General features: G+C 40.4%; 2 protein-coding genes across 2 annotated transcripts; both read right to left on the bottom strand.

Annotated features, from left to right (window-relative positions):
* Positions 1-2,969, bottom strand: LOC121741732 (blue-light photoreceptor PHR2-like). Its single transcript, XM_042134616.1, has 4 exons — positions 1,897-2,969; positions 681-901; positions 457-558; positions 1-364 (listed from the first exon to the last, which is right to left on the bottom strand). The coding sequence occupies exons 1-4, from the start codon at positions 2,854-2,856 to the stop codon at positions 286-288; spliced, it is 1,362 nt and encodes a 453-aa protein (XP_041990550.1). The 5' UTR covers positions 2,857-2,969; the 3' UTR covers positions 1-285.
* Positions 2,970-7,460: 4,491 nt separating this feature from the next.
* Positions 7,461-15,410, bottom strand: LOC121811093 (gamma-tubulin complex component 4 homolog). The gene is made up of 17 exons (XM_042211888.1): positions 15,085-15,410; positions 14,243-14,534; positions 13,419-13,555; positions 12,739-12,837; positions 12,546-12,657; positions 12,010-12,270; positions 11,708-11,788; positions 11,548-11,631; positions 11,156-11,242; positions 10,686-10,741; positions 10,413-10,601; positions 10,013-10,238; positions 9,095-9,183; positions 8,446-8,599; positions 8,194-8,316; positions 7,992-8,103; positions 7,461-7,910 (listed from the first exon to the last, which is right to left on the bottom strand). The coding sequence occupies exons 1-16, from the start codon at positions 15,252-15,254 to the stop codon at positions 8,038-8,040; spliced, it is 2,226 nt and encodes a 741-aa protein (XP_042067822.1). The 5' UTR covers positions 15,255-15,410; the 3' UTR covers positions 7,461-7,910; positions 7,992-8,037.
* Between the last annotated feature and the right edge of the window lie 2,457 nt (positions 15,411-17,867).

The following is a 17,867-nucleotide window of genomic DNA, read 5'->3' as shown; positions in this document are numbered from 1 at the left end:
TTAAGTGGTGATGATCAATCAAGTTCATTGAGTATTGGAAGGGTATGACAACATAAAACCTAGAACCAATCAAGCAACCAACTCTAATGTAGTACTTACAATCACCCTCGTTGCTCGTTTTTCGAGCGAAGCGAACCAATATACGGTCCTTGGACATTTGTTTTTATGACACCCCCATTCCAGCAGTTGGAACTAACAGATAAAGGAGAAATGATAAAGATACAAAAGGGATCATTCCCCCTCTCTTAGAATCTTGGCCAATTCATCTTTTCGACTAATTCCTGCTCAGGCAGCCATACCTGTACAAGCTGTTGCTGGTGAATAGCTTGGCTGCTTTGCGGAACTGTATTTCCTGGTGATGAATCTGATACAAGAAGATATTAAGTTTCAGAACAACGGATGCCTTTGTATCTTGTTACAGGGGTCGAGAGAAGTACAAAAACCACAAGAACTAACCTGAAAAAGTCCCTCCACAGAAGCTCGTACATTAACCAGTTCATTCCGGTATCACCTGCGCCTGCTCCACCATTTGGCTTGTTAGAAGCAGCAGAGATCACACTGTCAAACATGAGGATTGCATTAGTATAGCAGACAGTGGCAACGATCTAAGGAACAAATACGCACAAGGAAAAGGACACATTCGCAAAAGAAAAGAGAAAGATTGGGTTCTTTCGGAAGACCTTGAAGCAGATTTCTTGAGCTCCTCAAACATGGAGCGAGGAGAGAGGCAACCCATGGCTAGCCAGGGTGATATTTTGCACGAGAAGTTTGCACCGTATATGCTATCATTGGCTCCATCCTTAGATTGATTCTTAGGCTTTGCATGGCATTCAGCAGCAAACGATTTGAGCCTTTGCAAGGCCTCAGTCTCCCCACCCGAAAGAGAAGCCGTTTTTCCATTCTACAAGAGACGATGCAAATGACTATACTCATAACCCAGAAAAGAAAGTTTTTTCTCAGTCCCATGTGGCTATCAACTAGCATATTTTCTTATTGTAGAACAATAAAATATAGATATATGTGGAGAAGTATATAGACATGTAGAGAAGAGAAGTAGATATATTTTATTACTCAACATAGGCCACATATATATAGTACAAGACAAGAGACTAAGCTAGACTATGTCACACCACCAATGTGGGATACTAATATTATTAACACTTATCATGAAACAGATAGTACGGTTATTACTTATCATAGTAGATACAATGCAATTCTGCCACTTAAAATTCTTAACTCGCAGGTTGGGCGAACATATTCATCAAAAGAAATAGTAATAATTACTGTATGTCTTAGCTAACTGTAATGAGTACTCATTCAGTGTTCTCCATATACATACGAATGTGAAGAAGTACAACCAGTTTTCCATACAACAAGTATTCAAGTGTAGTTTAATATTCATACAAACCTTCCAGTTATTCTCCAATGCAATTAGATCACTATTTAGAACTTATTTCCATCTTTATTCTCAGTTCACTAAAAATCAAGTACTACTAAATGTTAGCATGTCAAAATAATACTTGAGGACCTTAACTCCACAAGGAGCAAAAGGTTTCCTGATCAACAACTGTTAAGACAATCAATATCCAAATTGCAATGCATGATCACAAAGGTATTAGCATTCACATATCCAACTTCTCAACATTTAAAACCAACCAAAACATACGGATCTAGTTAACCATATAAAGACAACGAACAGAGAGCCTAAATCATCACAAAACACTACCGAAACCACATCAAAACAGCCAACCATAAACCAAAAAAGCGTAAACACAATGCAAGAGAAGAATGCAGCATGATCAAGAATCAGCAATAACTCAATTCACAAAACAGATCACTCCAAATCAGTATCAACATCCCTACAAAGCAATCAATCAGCAAGAATACACATCGCACCTGCCCCATTGCAGCATTGGGATTAAGTCCCAAATCCATCAATGTGGGAATCTCCCCAAGCTCCACGTCCCCTCTCTTCGGCAGCCCCTTCAACCTATCCAACGCCTCAACCGTGTCCCTCACATTCAAACCCTTCACCTTCTCCTTAAAACCCCCATAATTCGTCAGCATTTCCTCCAGCTTAAACGGCAGATCATCCAAGTGGTACAATGTGCTTCCCCAGAAGTACTTCACCTCCACCCCCTCATCCTTCATCACTTCCTCCACCTTCTCCTCCGCCCGAACCTCATCGTGAGAGACCTCTCTATGCACATACACTGCATCCGCCCCCACCGCCTTCGCCACCTCCAGCAACACACTCTCCGGCCGCCCAATTCTCACCACGAGATCCGACCCACGCGCCTGCAGATTCCTCCGCAGATCAGCCACGGATTCCGTCAGGAAAGTGGCGCGGTGCGGCCCGGTTTTGTCGAATCCAGATGAGGATTTGCCGTAATCCCTAGGGTCGAAGCAGTAGACGGGCAGGACTGAGACCGAATCGTTGTTGGCGGCAGTGAGGCACTCGTTGTCGTGGATGCGGAGGTCGTTGCGGAACCAGACGACGGCGGCGCGGCGGAGGGCGGCGGCGCCGGAGGGGTTGGAGGGGCGGAGGGGGTTGAGAGTGAGGGTGTTGTGCAGGGGGATGGCGGAAACGGTGGATTTGAAGAGGGGTTTTGCTGGGGAGGGGGAGGAGGAGAGGGAGAGAGTGGAGAGGGAGGATATTTGGGAGGGGATTCGGGCTTTGGTGGGGGCGGCGGCGATTTGCTTGGGAGGGAGGAAATGGGAGGGGAGGAGAGTGGAGAGAGAGAGGGAGATTGAGGCTGCGGAGGCGAGGGGGAGGAGATTCTGGTTCTGGGATTGCTCTGCTTGGGATTCTTCCGTTGATTCTGAGCTGCTGTCGATGGTGATTCTGGAATCCATTTTCAAGGATTGGGGAAATTTGAGATGAAGAAGAAGAAGATGATGGGATAAGCTTGAATGCTCTGTTGTTTGAGCTCTGTGGTGACTTTGTTGGTGGAATTTGGGGGTTTTTTTTTTTTAAACACAAAAATAGGGGTGCGTTTGAGGAACAAAAGAAACAGCTACTTGTAAAAGCTATCTCCAGTAAGACTGGACGTCAAATAGCCCTCACATAGCCTTCACACTGCCACATCATCAGCACTACCTATCCACATCACTAATAACAATTATATAATTTAATTTACACTCGTATCAACATACGGAATGTATTACACTCGTATCAACATACGGAATGTAATTTACGAGACAAATACATTTAAATTGAATAATACTATTAAAATTTCAAAAAGTACAATAATTTAAAAAAAATACATTTAAAAAAATTACATAAATTTACATAAAAACTAACGCCTTGCAATCCTCCGCGCCCACAACTCTTCAACTAAATCCTTTTGGAGTCGAATATGAGCCTCCGTCTGACGCATGTCGGCATGTGCTTGGAGGAGAGCTTCTTCATCGTGAGGTACCCCACCTCGTACGTTGGCGGTGGCGACGCCGTGGCTTGGACCGGCCTCATTATCGTCGTTGGCCCAATTAGTCAGTTGTACACCTTCATCTTCGACAATCATGTTGTGCATGATAATACAGGCGTACATTATATCAGCAATGCAGTCGACATTCCACAAACGCGTTGGTCCCTTAACTGCAGCCCATCGAGCCTGAAGCACACCAAATGCGCGCTCCATGTCCTTTCGCGCCGACTCCTGCCGCGTCGCAAAGTAGGCCTTCTTCGCATCTGATGCGCACCGGATCGTCTTCACAAAGACGGGCCACCTAGGGTATATCTCATCCGCCAAGTAGTAGCCCATATCATGCTGGTTGCCGTTGGCGACAAAATTGATGGCCGGATCGATGCTCTGGCACTGCTCGTTGAAAAGGGGCGACGAGTTGAGGACGTTTAGGTCGTTGTTCGAACCGGCTATCCCAAAATACGCATGCCAAATCCACAACCGGTAATCAGCTACGGCCTCGAGGATCATCGTGGGATTTTTTCCCTTGTAGCCGGTCGTGTAAAACCCCTTCCAGGCAGCGGGACAGTTCTTCCACTCCCAATGCATACAATCTATGCTGCCTAACATTCCCGGGAACCCATGCTGATCCCCGTGCATCCGCAGCAGATTCCGGCAATCTTCGGGGGTAGGCTTTCGGAGATACTGATCACCGAATACTTCGATCACGCCCTGACAGAAATACTTCATACATTCGATGGCAGTCGTCTCACCGATGTGGAGGTATTCGTCCCACATGTCTGCCGCGGTGTCGTAGGCCAACTGCCTGATTGCCGCAGTGCACTTTTGAATAGGGGTGTGGCCGGGTCTGCCAGCCGCATCGTGCCTGAAGCGGAAATACAGATATCGCTGCTCCAAAGCGTTAACAATACGCATAAACAAGTCCCGCCTCATCCTAAAACGACGCCTGAAATGGTTGGCGTTAAAACGCGGCTCCTCTGCGAAGTAATCTGTGAACAGGCGCTGATGTGCAGCTTCATGATCACGATCAACCACTTGTCGACGGTGGACAACTGGTCGTGGGCGAGGTGCCACCTGCTGCATATAACTCTGCATCCATCGATCAACCTCACGGCTCGTATAGGCATCTAGCTCTTCGTTCATCATACGCTCGTACTCATCCGCATCCCCACTACCAGCATTACTCATTTCTTAAATTGATCTTGTACAGAAAGTAAGGTAGAGAGAGAGTACTCGTTAAAACAAGTGGTGCGAATGAAAATGACGTTCAAAGCGCGTATATATAGTGTTTTCAAAAGAAAAAAAGAATAAAAAATAAAATCTGACGCCGATCCGGGACCCACAATGGCGCCGTGAGGATCGGCGTCGGAACCGGCGTCATCGCGCGAATCGGCATGGCCACGCCGATTTTGACGCCGATTTCGCCGACGCCGGTTCCAATGGTTCGGCGTCAGAACCGGCGTCGGCAAAAAATTGGCGTCGCGATTTTGACGCCGGCATTGGAGATGCTCTAAATACTTTCCTTTTTCAATTTCGGTGATATTTATTCATCTTAATGTCATTGCATAATATGATTTGATAAATTTGACAAAAACTTGTATTTTTTTGTCACGGAAGAATAAAGCATGAATCATGAATAAATAAGACGAGAAACGTGAATAAAATTGATAAGATTAGTATATAAAACATGATACATAATTTACATTATTGATGATTTTTTTCTTATTCATCTAAGGGCATCCACAGTGGGGCGGACGATAGGCCGTCCGATGCCTCGGGCGCACCATCGTCCGCCACTGTGGGTGCGCGGACGATGGACGATACGTCGTCCTCACCCTATGATTAGTGCGCGGACGTAGCGCGGACGATTGGGCATTGTCCGCGCCATCGGCCGCCCACTGTGGGCGCGGACGATGCAACGCGTTTTTTATTTTTATTTTTCGAAATTTGTCTATTTAAACATCGATTCTCATTCTATTTTTCATACGAACATTTCTCGCATCTCTCATTTCTCTCGTCTCTCACATTTCTCCATCTCTCACAAACCAAAATGAATCACGACGACGACCGGAGTTCCTCAGAGGGAGGTAGTCTGACCTTGACTCAAGCCTTAAATGCAGCTGTTCAAGACGCAATGGCGGAATGCTTAGCCGAAATGCAGCGCGAGGAGGCGGCGGCGGAGCAGATCCCCAGGCCTATTCGACGTCGGACGTTTGTCCTCCGCTAACACGCCGCAACTCACGAACGTCTAGTTGCAGACTATTTTACCGAGCAACCACGGTGGGGCCCGACTGTTTTCCACCGCCGGTTTAGAATGCCTCTTTATCTTTTCTTAGTATTGTCCAGACGTTGGAGTCACGTGATGAATACTTCCAGTATCGGGAAGATGGCATCGGCAGACCCGGACTTACGCTGTTGCAGAAGTGCACAGTTGCACTCCGTCAGTTGGCCTACGGCACCACGGCAGACATGTTCGACAAGTACCTCCACGTCGGTGAGACAACAGGCCGCGAGTGCCTAAAGAGATTTTGTAGGAGAGTTGTGGAGGCTTACGGCGACGTGTAGAGGCCAATTCACTAGTGGATACAAGGGCAGCCACCCGACGATGATCCTCGAAGCCGTCGCTAGCCATCGGCTCTGGATATGGCATGCTTACTTCTATGTAGTCGGGTCGAACAACGACATCAACGTCCTCAACTCATCCACCCTCTTCACCGAGCAATGTAATGACAACGGCCCGACCATCGAGTTCATTGCCAACATGCGCCAATACCACATGGGGTACTACTTGGCCGATGGCATATACCCAAGGTGGCCTGTTTTCTGAAGACGATCAGCTGCCCAATGGGTGAGAAGGAAGTTTTATTTGCGCAAAAGCAGGAGGCGGCGCGGAAGGATGTGGAGCGGGTATTTGGTGTGCTCCGATCACGGTGGGCATAGTGAAAGGGCCGGGGCGTCTCTGGTTCAAGGAAGTCCTCGCCGATGTCATGTATGCATGCATAATCTTGCACAACATGATAGTCGAACACGAAGGTGGAAGCGTCACCGGTTGGGCCGATGATGAAGGTGGGTCTAGCTCCTCCAGCATGGCGACCCCGCCCTCCGCTCAAGGATTACCGACGGGCTTCAATGAGGTTCTATCTAGACATGCCTCAATGCGCAACCAACAAGACCATGCTCAACTCATGAACGACATGATTGAAGAAGTGTGAGTCCGTAACCGCCGTCGCTGAGTTTGCGTATTTTTTTAATTCGTATTGTAATGTATTAAATGAAATGAAGGTTTTTCCCAATTTTTGTAGTTATTTAAATATTCAAATAAAAGAAAATGATTAGGGCGCGCCTTAGGGCGCCCCACTGCAGGTGGAAGGGTAGGGGAATAAAATGCTGACGTGACGGTGCATAGGATAGGCTTTAGGGTGCCCCACTGTTGATGCCCTAATACAAGGTTAAAAAAAGCCTCACTGCAGGTGGAAGGGTAGGAGGATAAAATGCTGACGTGGCGGTGCATAGGGCAGGCTTTAGGGTGCCCCACTGTTGATGCCCTAATACAAGGTTAAAAAAAGAATCGAATTTGTTAGCACTTCAAATAAAACCATGCACCAATGACCAAACGCTATTGCAACTTGCAAGGATTATGTAATCCTCAAGACCTCAACTACCAAAAGAGAAACGAAACGTATCTCCATATTTTGGTTGGTGGGGCTTGACCCTCTATCTGTGGTTGGTGGATGGAATATGAAAAGAAATAGTATGTTGCAGATTAACACATGCTTAAGGAGAGGTTGGTTTGAACTTTGAATCAGCTTTGCAAGTCAAGATTTTTTCTGTAACGAAATTTAATTATCTTGATAGCTAATGTATATGACAATAGCATAATAATATTTCATAATCAAACGGTGTGAACTTATGCTCAGATTAGATGTTTAGAATTCAATGTTCACCGTTTCCCTAATCCCTACTACACAAAACATATAAGCAAGATGTAATCCCTACTATATGATACGATCCAATTCCTCCTAGATTCTATATAACTAAAACCAATGTCTAAATTCATTAGATGCAATACATTCAGATAGTACGAATTCACTTACAATTAAAAAAAAATTAATCAAACATGGAACCTGTTGGAGCCAGTAATCTGGTTCTACAAGGTGAAGGAACATATCACAAAAATTGCAACACAACTATACTAACATACTAATACATAGAATTAAGGAAGCCAGGGGACAACCAAGTCTACGGCTCTGACCGCTACTAATAGTCAGAAATGCAATAAGATATCTCGAATTTACAGCTATAGGTTTAAGTAACATTAACTCACACACTTATCGGACTTCAATTTGCAAACCAAAGCTTGAATGAAGAGATATGGGATCTGAATGACAAGAACCAGATCGGGCGAGTAGCTTTCAGTCTCGAGATTATAGAAGATTCATCAATCACAGATTGCCTTAAAGCAATCAAACTAATTCCCAACGAATCCTGAGGGAGAAGCTTATCCATTACAACATATTGTTGCTATGAATTTTACTGTACAAAGTACACCACAAGTATCATACAAACCTTAGTTTTGCATGTAAAAGGATTTGGTTGCAAGTAATGAAGCAGCCTAAATCATTCCTGATGCAAGTGATGGACGAGGTCTTACAACGTTCAGTACCCCTCTAGCAGTAGTCTGTCAATGCAAACAAACACATATTATGATATGTTGTCTTAAACTTGGCGGATTTAAGAACTTAAGCCCACCATTCTTCCCAAATTTTACCTCAAAGAAGGAATTGAAGTTGAGTCGCAAAAGAAATCGCCTAAGAAATGGGGCTCGCTGACTCCCAGCAATCCTGCTACTGCGGAGTATAGTGTACAATGAATTTGACTTCTTACTAAATTCCTGTATTAATCAAGCAGAAGAATGACCATTAAAAAAGAAGAAAAAATTATTTCAATATATATATATACATTGTCCAACTTATTCATGCAATGTCCAATAGACTAGCAAGTCACATGTTGCCTGTAGTACCTCAGCTATGTGTTCCAGTTCGGCGGGGCTTTCTTTATTCTCTTGGTTTTCAATCTTCCAGCAAAACTGGACGCACAGTTTCATTATGCCATCCAGAATACGAGACACAGAACCAATGTCCAAGAAAGACTGTGAAATTAGTGCAGATAAATACCTACAAGACATAAGTTTGGTCGTAAAGAATCTTGCGTACTCCAAAAAAAAGTTTATTTGCAAAAGAAAACATATACTCCGTACTTAACTAGAACATTTTTAAGAGAAAGATTATGCTCAAACTTTCCACATTGCAAAATGATACACACGTTGAGATGCGTGAGCTCAACAAGTCATCGGAGGGACAGTTATAAGTTTTGGGTGAGAGTTTGATGGCACAACGTTTTCCTCGTGTCATATTTAAGAAATTTGAAGATGAAACTACAAATCAAAACTTCAATGGCATATTGTTGCAAAGTTTGTGCATATTTTTGCAACTAACCCACACAAAAATAGATCCAACATTCCATGATCAGCCACCTCTAACATATGCGAACACCAGAGTCATATTTCTAGCCCATTAACCTTAGAAGGGCGTCCATGTCTAATATCCAGAAATGAAATAGCCTACACGAAGAGAAAGTAAGAGAGAAAATTATTCAATGACTGCACTCACTCTTGGTGGAAGCCCACCAGTTCTGTAAAATCATGAGAATTTTGGATATGAGCTTGCAGGAAGTTCCACTGAGACTCTATTACATCCACCTAGCAACACAGCAGTTTAATTAGTACATCAATGAAAAACATCGAAAATAAGATGTGAAGATATTGTAGCTGCAAAAGTAGCTTATTACTTTTATATCATCAAAATGATGAAGGGAGCTTGCAACATAATCTACATTAAAGAGTTTTCACCTCCAGACATAAAACTTATTTAGAGGATGTAATTTTTGGGATCATGATAATATTCCACAAAAAATCCCCTAGATATGAAATTTAGCTATCCAAAAACACAAACCAATCCTATATATATAATACTCAGAAAATCATTACACCAATCCAAATACAAATTTACACTATAGCCCTTGCATTACATATCTCACTAGCTCGTGATAAAATTAATAATAGTTGAAAGGCTTGATCCAACACAATAACATCTTTTTTCAGGCACATTCTTCACAAAACTACTTCACATATTTATTCACACAACTCTTTGGACAAACATATTTACCGAGAGCCAACAGATTCACTAATGCCAAGTATGCACTGGAGTTCAGTTTGCCTGAGTATTCCATTTCGGGATGTCTCACGTTACTTGAGTCATTTCCTTATATGGCGAAAAACAACACCACTTTTTTAAATACTAGTTACACTCTTTGTCTCACCTAGTTGCACTCTCTTCTCTCTCAACTTAACCATTAAACACCACTTTTTAAAATCCTGTGCCCAAAATAAACAACTCAAGTAACGTGGGATGGAGGTAGTATTATTTATTCTCCTATAGTCCTATGTATAATGTATTAGTTCTGATTTCAGCAAAACTCAAATGAACAACAACGAGCAAATACTTAGCATATATCTTCTAGTATATCACCTGTATGTAAAACTGAAGATTTCTGATCAGGAAGGCCATATGTTCTCTGACACGCCACATTGGTCTAAAGCGCTGCCGCTTCTGTTGGGATATTGAATTGGTTTTACCTCCAGCATGATGTTTGGCAAAATCACAATGATCTTGATGCATTGCAGAAGCCCACGACTTCTCCAATTCCATCTGGGTTCGCTTTAGACGGAGTAAGTACTGAAAGATCCTAAGATACCTGTTCAAAAACATGTAGTTTACACAGATGAAGTTTCTCATTCATCTCTAAGGATGCTAGTGCTACAAAATCAACTATAAAGATAGCACTTCCAGCATTTGATGAAATAATTATTTTATCTACTTCAGCTCAGTATGGAAATAAAGGAGCATTCTTTAAGCTGATGAAGCTTACTTAGAAAGCACTTCCTGAGTGAAGAACAACTGTAAAGGCCAGTCAACTGAGTATTCAAGGGCAATGCCATCCCAGCCATCAATTGACATCTCTGCAGAAGCATCTGACGGGATACCTGAGTCTCCATCAAAATATGGTTTTGCTTTTGGCAACTCAATATGAGAGGATTTCAATGTGATTCCTGGCACTCTGAAAGTCACCGAAGGAATTAAGGAGGATTTTTTTTAAAGAGTCACAAATTAGTTTAAGCATTATAAACTAAATAGGTCATACCGTAAAGACACTCTAGAGAAATATTTGTCCTCTTCTGCAATAGTCTTTAATGCAGCCTACACCAGGTGACCTTCCAAGTTCAGTACAGTATTAAAAAGATAAACAGCTTGAAATTCAGGCGGGGGGGGGGGGGGGAAGCAAAGTTTGGGTAGGCTAAACTGAGTGGCTCTGGCTCTAGACACTGACAAATGCAGGCACAAGGCGGGATGATGCTATGTGTCTAACTTTATAGGCAAACAAGAACTAATGACCTATCACAATAATCTATCTTGACATTTCTTTTAAATTCATGCAGGCAAACAACCTTGAGTTGCAGATGGCTGAATGGGAATCTGGTGCATCTCAGGTTCCTAGAGGCGCAGGACAAGAAGTAAAAAGTGCCATGAAATAGGATAAATTGAGCAATAATATCAATACCTACCAATGTTTGATAAACTTATGACGATTTTTGCTATAGAGCGAGCACTTACCAGTTGAAAAGGAACCATGAGATCAGCTTCAGCAGTTGATTGACGAGGTGGTAAGCGCATCAGCACCCGACTCTCCTCAAGAAAACTCTAATAAGAATATCACCGTTCAATATAATATTACAAAGGTTGAAGAGAGCAATCTTCTGCTACAGCTTAAATAAGAATCTGTGCTTGAAGTCCCAATTATGGAAGGATGTCTTAACAAAAACAAAATTCCTCACTGTAATTGCTGCTAATATCTTTAGAATCCTAACGTTTTAGGAGTTCTTGCAACTTCACAAAAAGATCAGCTCAAGAAAAGAATGTGGGAAGAATTTGACAGATATAAATGAAGCAAGATTGGCTTATATTCCCGATTAAAATGCTTGCAACAGGAAAAAAACATTCTATACCTGGAAAAAATCCCCTTTTGCTAGAAGGAAATAATCTTTGAGGGCTTTCAAGTGGCCATTAAGGTCAGCACGCACAACAACAAGCTGCAGATACGTCCAAACAACTAATTTAATTTGATTTCCAAATTTAAAAAAAAAACAGAGTTTACGCAATCAACACCTGCCAAAGATGATTTGCTGCAATTGCTTTAATTGAGTCGACCGCAGTCTCAAATGATCTCTTATGGAACTCAGATGACTCCTTCACATTACAGACCAAATAACAAATGTTAGAAGGAAATAGAGTAGTGTTTGATAACTATGCAATATACATAATTCATAATGGCATGAGTACAAATACCTGGGACATGGAAATAGTAGAAAGTATGAAGTGGAAAAGTATGAAGTGCTAACAATATTCAGCAAGTCCCACTAACAAATGTAACAAACCATTTAGGATATAATGTGCAAAAGGAATTAGACCTTCAAATTTTGAAGCATGGCCTCGATTTTGTCAGCCTCAGATTGTGGAACTAACTCGACTCCGGCCAATATAGTTTGGAGAGAGGAATCCTTCAGTAGATGAAGCCTTCCTATCGATCCTTGAACCCTTTGTGATCCTTTTTGTATGTGCTGGCCCTGGGATTGGACAATGGGACTTGGATTTTGTAGAACTCTGATGGCTTTTCCAGCAAACAGTATCGATTCAGCAGTGTGCATTGGGATGTACTCAGGAAGCATGTCCTGAAATGAAATTAAAAAATATAAGTGTCAATATTTTCTCTCTATCTTAAACTTCCTCCCCTGGGTGTTGTTTACATGGTTATTTACTTATCTTTTATTCCTTTTTTTGGAGGGGGAGGGGTCATGTACAAAAATTTGTTGCTGAAAAAGGAGAAACCATCCCATTCGAACAACATAAGTAATACAAACACTTCAATATCTTCTTTATGTTTACACAATTGATGAACAAAACCCAGGAGCTAGCATAACTGAGACCAGAACCAAGATCCATGTACCAGAGATATATGGAAGCCTATATGCCAATCAGTTACATCGTTAGTTGACAAGCGAGCCAATTTCTCAATTGTATCTGCTGGCAAGTTGTGTTCAGAATCCGCATCCTCTTGCCTGGGACAAGATAAAATTACCTTAACATAGATTTATAAAGCTATTGTGACAAGTGAATAGGAAATACACAAAATCCCATACCTACTAATGAAAAATTCTCCATACTGGTCATGAAGGATCCCATAAACCATCCATGATATAAGTTGATTGTACATTACCTGATGCCCATGCCACAGAAGCCTGCTTGAAAGTAAGTTGTTTCATAAAATTGAAAATTATGCAATGCATGCAAAGGATCTCAAATTCAAGCTTTCATAATCCAAATAAAGACAAAAATTTAACTAGTACAAACCATGTTTTCAGGGTTTAGATATGTATATCCAATATCCAAACTTAAGAGAACTTTGCAATTTTCCATGGTGACCATGATAAACCATTCTAATCTATTATAGATTTTGAATAGAATTCACTCCTTATCCAACTAAAGTGTTACGAGCTAATTCTTCATTGTGAGCGAATTGAGATATTTTCTACAGATGAATCTTAAACTACATTACTGATCCCAACCTTGTTAGACATAAAAAATGGTTGAACTTCAAGCAGCCAAGAGCTACAGCAATCGATTTTGAAACAATACCACGGACTTCCTGAGTTATGATAATATGGTTCAAGGAACCCTTTGGTTTTTGGTGTAACAAATACTGACTATATGGCATACTCCCCAAATGTTACAGAGCTCCTTTACCGGATATGTGACTTGGAACCACATAATATAGTATTGAAAAATAAATGCATATGAAAACTGGACAAATAATTCATACCGCTGAATGCATGTTTGCAGCTCAGGAACCCCACAATGGCATCGTTTATGTAAGAGGTTCAGAAGTCTCCCTCCACTAATATTATCATGCTCAATCTCCAAAATGAGCTCGTAAAGAGGTGGAAGCAAAACAAAAAACTAAAAAATGTATTACAAGTTGGTTAGAACTAGATTTAGGCAATACATACATGTCAGAAAAGAATATTAGAACTTTGTTTAAAGTAAATGCTCATACATATGATTCAGGAAAGCAAAATAATGCCAACCATAGGCCATCAAGAATGCAATTACAAAAACTATGCTTGCAGTATGCATGAGTTGACGGTCCTGCTAGTTTACTGCAAGTGCAGACAAAGAAATAGGAAAGCAGAACAATCTGGATGAACTATCTCTACAATTACAGCCTATTGTTTCAAAAAGAAGGTCATATGAACTGTCAAAACTCAAATATCCAACAGATACAAGTCAAACCATAGTGTTTCAACTTTCAACAAATCTAAATGGAATTTTGGAGCAGTTTTTTCTTCACGGTTTTGCTCTTTGTATTTCAATACCAAACACGATTGATAAAAAATCAATAAAAATGATCAACTAATGGACTCATTTTTCCGAGTTACATCTATTATCTCTGAAAAGGAAATACACACACACATCAACAGGATGAAATTGTTTTATCCAGTTTAGGTTAGAAAAGAAAAATGCAGGCGATGCACAGGCTATTAACAAACAAGAGCTAAACCTAAATATTAGTAGTAGTAGTAGTAGTAGTAGTAGTAGTAGTAGTAGTATATGATTATAGTTTAAAATTAAAACCAAACCCTTTACCTTATTCAGTCCTTGCGTCACAGTTGCCAAGATGGGCAGCGAATCTGACAATAATTTCTGCTCAATTTGTAAAACAGCAGACCTGTAAATGGACAACACCTCAACGATTCCATTAGCTAATGCCCTCCTATATACACTAGGCTTCAACTTATTCCCTTTTAAACTCTCTGTTGCTCTTGACAAAGGAGACTCATTTGAAGATCTGATCCAACTCAAATTTCGACAATTAGCAGCAAAGCGTTCTAGCTCCCTGTAGTAGAAACCTAGGGTAATTACCCTCTCAATTACCTGTCTGCCACCCAGAATCAAATACCAAGTCAACAACATGAACATAATCCATCTACGTTCAACAAATATGCATATACACACCATATGACATGCAATGCGAAGAATTCAACTAAATACAGTGTGCCGAGCAAAGGAACCCATAGCATGACTTTCCTCAATGAATTCCCTCACAATCAAACCAATATAGATCCAAACATACATAAGCTACTACGAAAAACAAATTATCCCATGCCCCCCACTAATGCCGCACCGTGACAACAAAATCTTAAGATTCTCGAGGATTAGAGACAAAGAAAGTAAACTAACTTGAGGCAAGTATCCAAATCATTAAGATAAAACAATCAGATAACAGTACTAAAATCCAAGTGTTATCACCATCTTGATATGTTTCCTAACAATCATCATAATCCAGCAATGCCACACCAATACACCCAAAAATATCTTCCACATCTCAATGCAAATTGAAGGAGAAAGGGGAAGCTTACTAAATTCAACATTAGTGGCGAAAAAAGTAAAAGCAAAATAATGAACATGGCAAAAAAAAGAGTAAATACCTATCGCTGGGTTCAATGAACGAAAGATCGGGGGCGAGCTTGAAGGTGGGCTCATCGGCGAGAGGCGCCGTGGGAGATAAGTTAATGCAGAGTGATTCCCGCCTCTCTCTCTCGTCGATTATGAGATCCCCAGTGTAACCTAAGAGTGCCAATAGCAATTCGTGAAGCATTGTTACGGATTAATTCAGTGAGAGGTTTTTAGCCTAATTGGCCGGAGCATTCAGCGGCGGCGGCGGCGGCGGCAGCGCAATTAGCCCGGCCACTGTGTTTGGGGATTGTCTTCGGCTAGTTCAGTGAGACGGGAGTTTTAAGTAAGGTCGGCGGGATCTCCCAATTTGTTTCTTCAATATTCGTTTAAATTATTTTTCTCCCGTTTTATTTAGTACTATCTTTTTATTTATTTTTTTCTAATATCCACATAAATAATACTCCATAAGAAACTTTCGTAGATATGTCTCCGAGTATTCCTTGATTATTTCTTCCAAAAATCCTATACTACATCCGTGAAATATTGTATACTTTATCATTTTGATCCGTTCGTTAAATTATATTGCTTTGTGAGCCCACTTTCCACTAACTAATAGTACTAGTATAAATATGGAGTTCATATTCTATTAATTTTTTCCACCTATTTTTTTTATATTTTTAAAAATTCATGTCGAGTTAAATATGTACAACATTTCGTAAACATTGAGGGTAAAGGATTTGACATTTGAAAGGATATTTTTTTTCTATCAAAATTAATATTAGTATCTTTTGTTAGTAGTCTATCTTTGATAAAGTGGATTTTATATTCTATAAATAATACTCCTCTTAGCTACTTTTTTCTCTCAACAAGTCCACGTAAACTATCTTTTGATTTCTAAACTTTTCAAAATGCATCCACCATACTTCCTCGATCCCACAATAAGAGTCTTATTTTACAATTTTCATTTATTTCACAATAAAAATTTATTTCACTTTTATTATAAATGGTAAGTAGGACACACTTTCCACCAACTTATTTCACGCACATTTTATTATACTCCATTCGTTCCATAATAGGAGTCAGATTTGGTGTGTGTACGGATTTAAGAAATGTAACGAATAATGGGTTAGAAAAGTTAGTGGAATATGTGGTCCACTTGTTTATATTGATTTTATAATAGAATGTGATTGAAGTGAGTTAGTGGAACGTGAGACCTACTTACTACTACCATTTTTAATAAAATGAAATATAACACTTATAGGACAAAGGGAGTAAAATTAATATATATAAATGATATTCACATTTCCATTAACTTAATCCATTTTTTTCACATTTCTTAAAACTTTGTTTAAATCAAATATGTTTGCATGGAACAGTGGAAGTATATATTAAATTAATAAGTCCGTCATCAAATAAACTTTTATATAAATAAAGGAAATTATGAGAATAAATTTTTTATAAGTTAAAGAAGTCCTCAAAATTAACCCAAACGCAATGAAACTGATTTTATTTAAGGAAAATGTTATGTGGCCACATTATGGTTGGCCATAATAGGATATTTTGGTCAATATACATACCAAATAATTAATAAATTAATAAAAGAGTGAACTGCACCAAAAGGCCCTGACTTTTCGCCCTGTAACATCAGAGGCCCCTAACTTTTAAAAATACCACCACAGGGATCTGACAAAACATATAATCACAAATCGTGTATAGTTTGCCATTTTTCGGACGAAAATGCCCAAATGGGGTGAAGGGCAGTTTAGACCTTTTGATTGCATTAGGCTGCACCCCTATGACTGCATTTGCAGGTGTGGTCTTGTCAAGCACCTGTGTAATCATAATTCCATTTATATTTTTCAATTCTGTTTCATTATTTCTTCCCTCCATTTTCGTTTCATCTACCCCTTTCAAGTTCTACTCAAATTCTTCTTTCTCTCTCAAAACAGTATATGCGATTTTACCTTCTTCGGCATCGGGCAATTTAGGGGATTTCATATCTTCGCCAGCCGTTCGGGATCTCGAATTTAGTGGATTTCATCTGGATTTTGCTAAATTTAGGGTATCAAAGAGGGTTTTAGGCGATTTCCGTTGGAATTTTATTTTGCAATTGTTGGTTGATTTTTTTTGGTTGTATGGTTACTGTCGGGCATTTGAAAATTATTTTTGCAATTCTTGGTCGATTTGATTTTTGTATTGTCAAACTGAATTGAATTCAGGTCGTTACGCAATGTCTTCTTCTTCTTCTCAATCGTTCGGCTCAAGCTTCAATTGGAATTGGCCTCGTCCAGAAATTGTGAAGTGTAATCACGATCTTGAGGCCGAGCTCGTTACATCTAGGACGGCTGCTAACTCGGGTAGACGTTACTATCGTTGCCCTATATGGAAGGTTAAAACCATGTATTTTGATCGTGTTGTCCATTAATTTTGTTGGCATAAAGATTAATGAGAAATTATTATGCAGGACGATGACTGCAAGTTTTTTCGATGGTTTGATGCGAGTCTATCCCCAAGTCAAGACAGTTATTTTCAGAGAGTGAAACTTGAGCGAGACCAATTCAAAGCTGAACTTCGAAGCAAATCTCTACTCGAAGGTGTGCTGCACGAGAAATTGCGCTTGAAAACCGTGGAGTTTGAAGACTTGAAGCTACAACTGGGTATGAAAACTGAAGAGTGTGACGCATTGGCGGTGAAAATTGGTCAGATGGCAACAACTCTCCGACGCTTAAAAATCACAATCTTGTTCTTATGTATTGTAATTTTTCTACTGTTATAACAATGCTATGTCGTGTTCACTCCGTGGTTCATTTCTGAA

The sequence above is a fragment of the Salvia splendens genome, chromosome 7, assembly GCF_004379255.2.
Source record: "Salvia splendens isolate huo1 chromosome 7, SspV2, whole genome shotgun sequence".
NCBI lineage: Eukaryota > Viridiplantae > Streptophyta > Magnoliopsida > Lamiales > Lamiaceae > Salvia > Salvia splendens.
The sequence above is the reverse complement of the archived record's forward strand: the minus strand, read 5'-3'. Positions and strand labels throughout refer to the sequence as shown.

What these genes read in the sequence shown, in the direction of transcription:
- LOC121741732 (XM_042134616.1), bottom strand. Translation starts at nt 2,856, where the DNA reads ATGGATTCCAGAATCACCATCGACAGCAGCTCAGAATCAACGGAAGAA. An exon ending in CCAATGCTGCAATGGGGCAG is followed by an intron (nt 902 to 1,896) that starts GTGCGATGTGTA and finishes CGTCTCTTGTAG; the next exon opens with AATGGAAAAACGGCTTCTCT. An exon ending in CTGTGGAGGGACTTTTTCAG is followed by an intron (nt 365 to 456) that starts GTTAGTTCTTGT and finishes TTCTTGTATCAG; the next exon opens with ATTCATCACCAGGAAATACA.
- LOC121811093 (XM_042211888.1), bottom strand. Translation starts at nt 15,254, where the DNA reads ATGCTTCACGAATTGCTATTGGCACTCTTAGGTTACACTGGGGATCTC. An exon ending in ATCTTCAGTTTTACATACAG is followed by an intron (nt 9,184 to 10,012) that starts GTGATATACTAG and finishes CTGTGTTGCTAG; the next exon opens with GTGGATGTAATAGAGTCTCA. An exon ending in AACTGGAACACATAGCTGAG is followed by an intron (nt 8,317 to 8,445) that starts GTACTACAGGCA and finishes TGATTAATACAG; the next exon opens with GAATTTAGTAAGAAGTCAAA.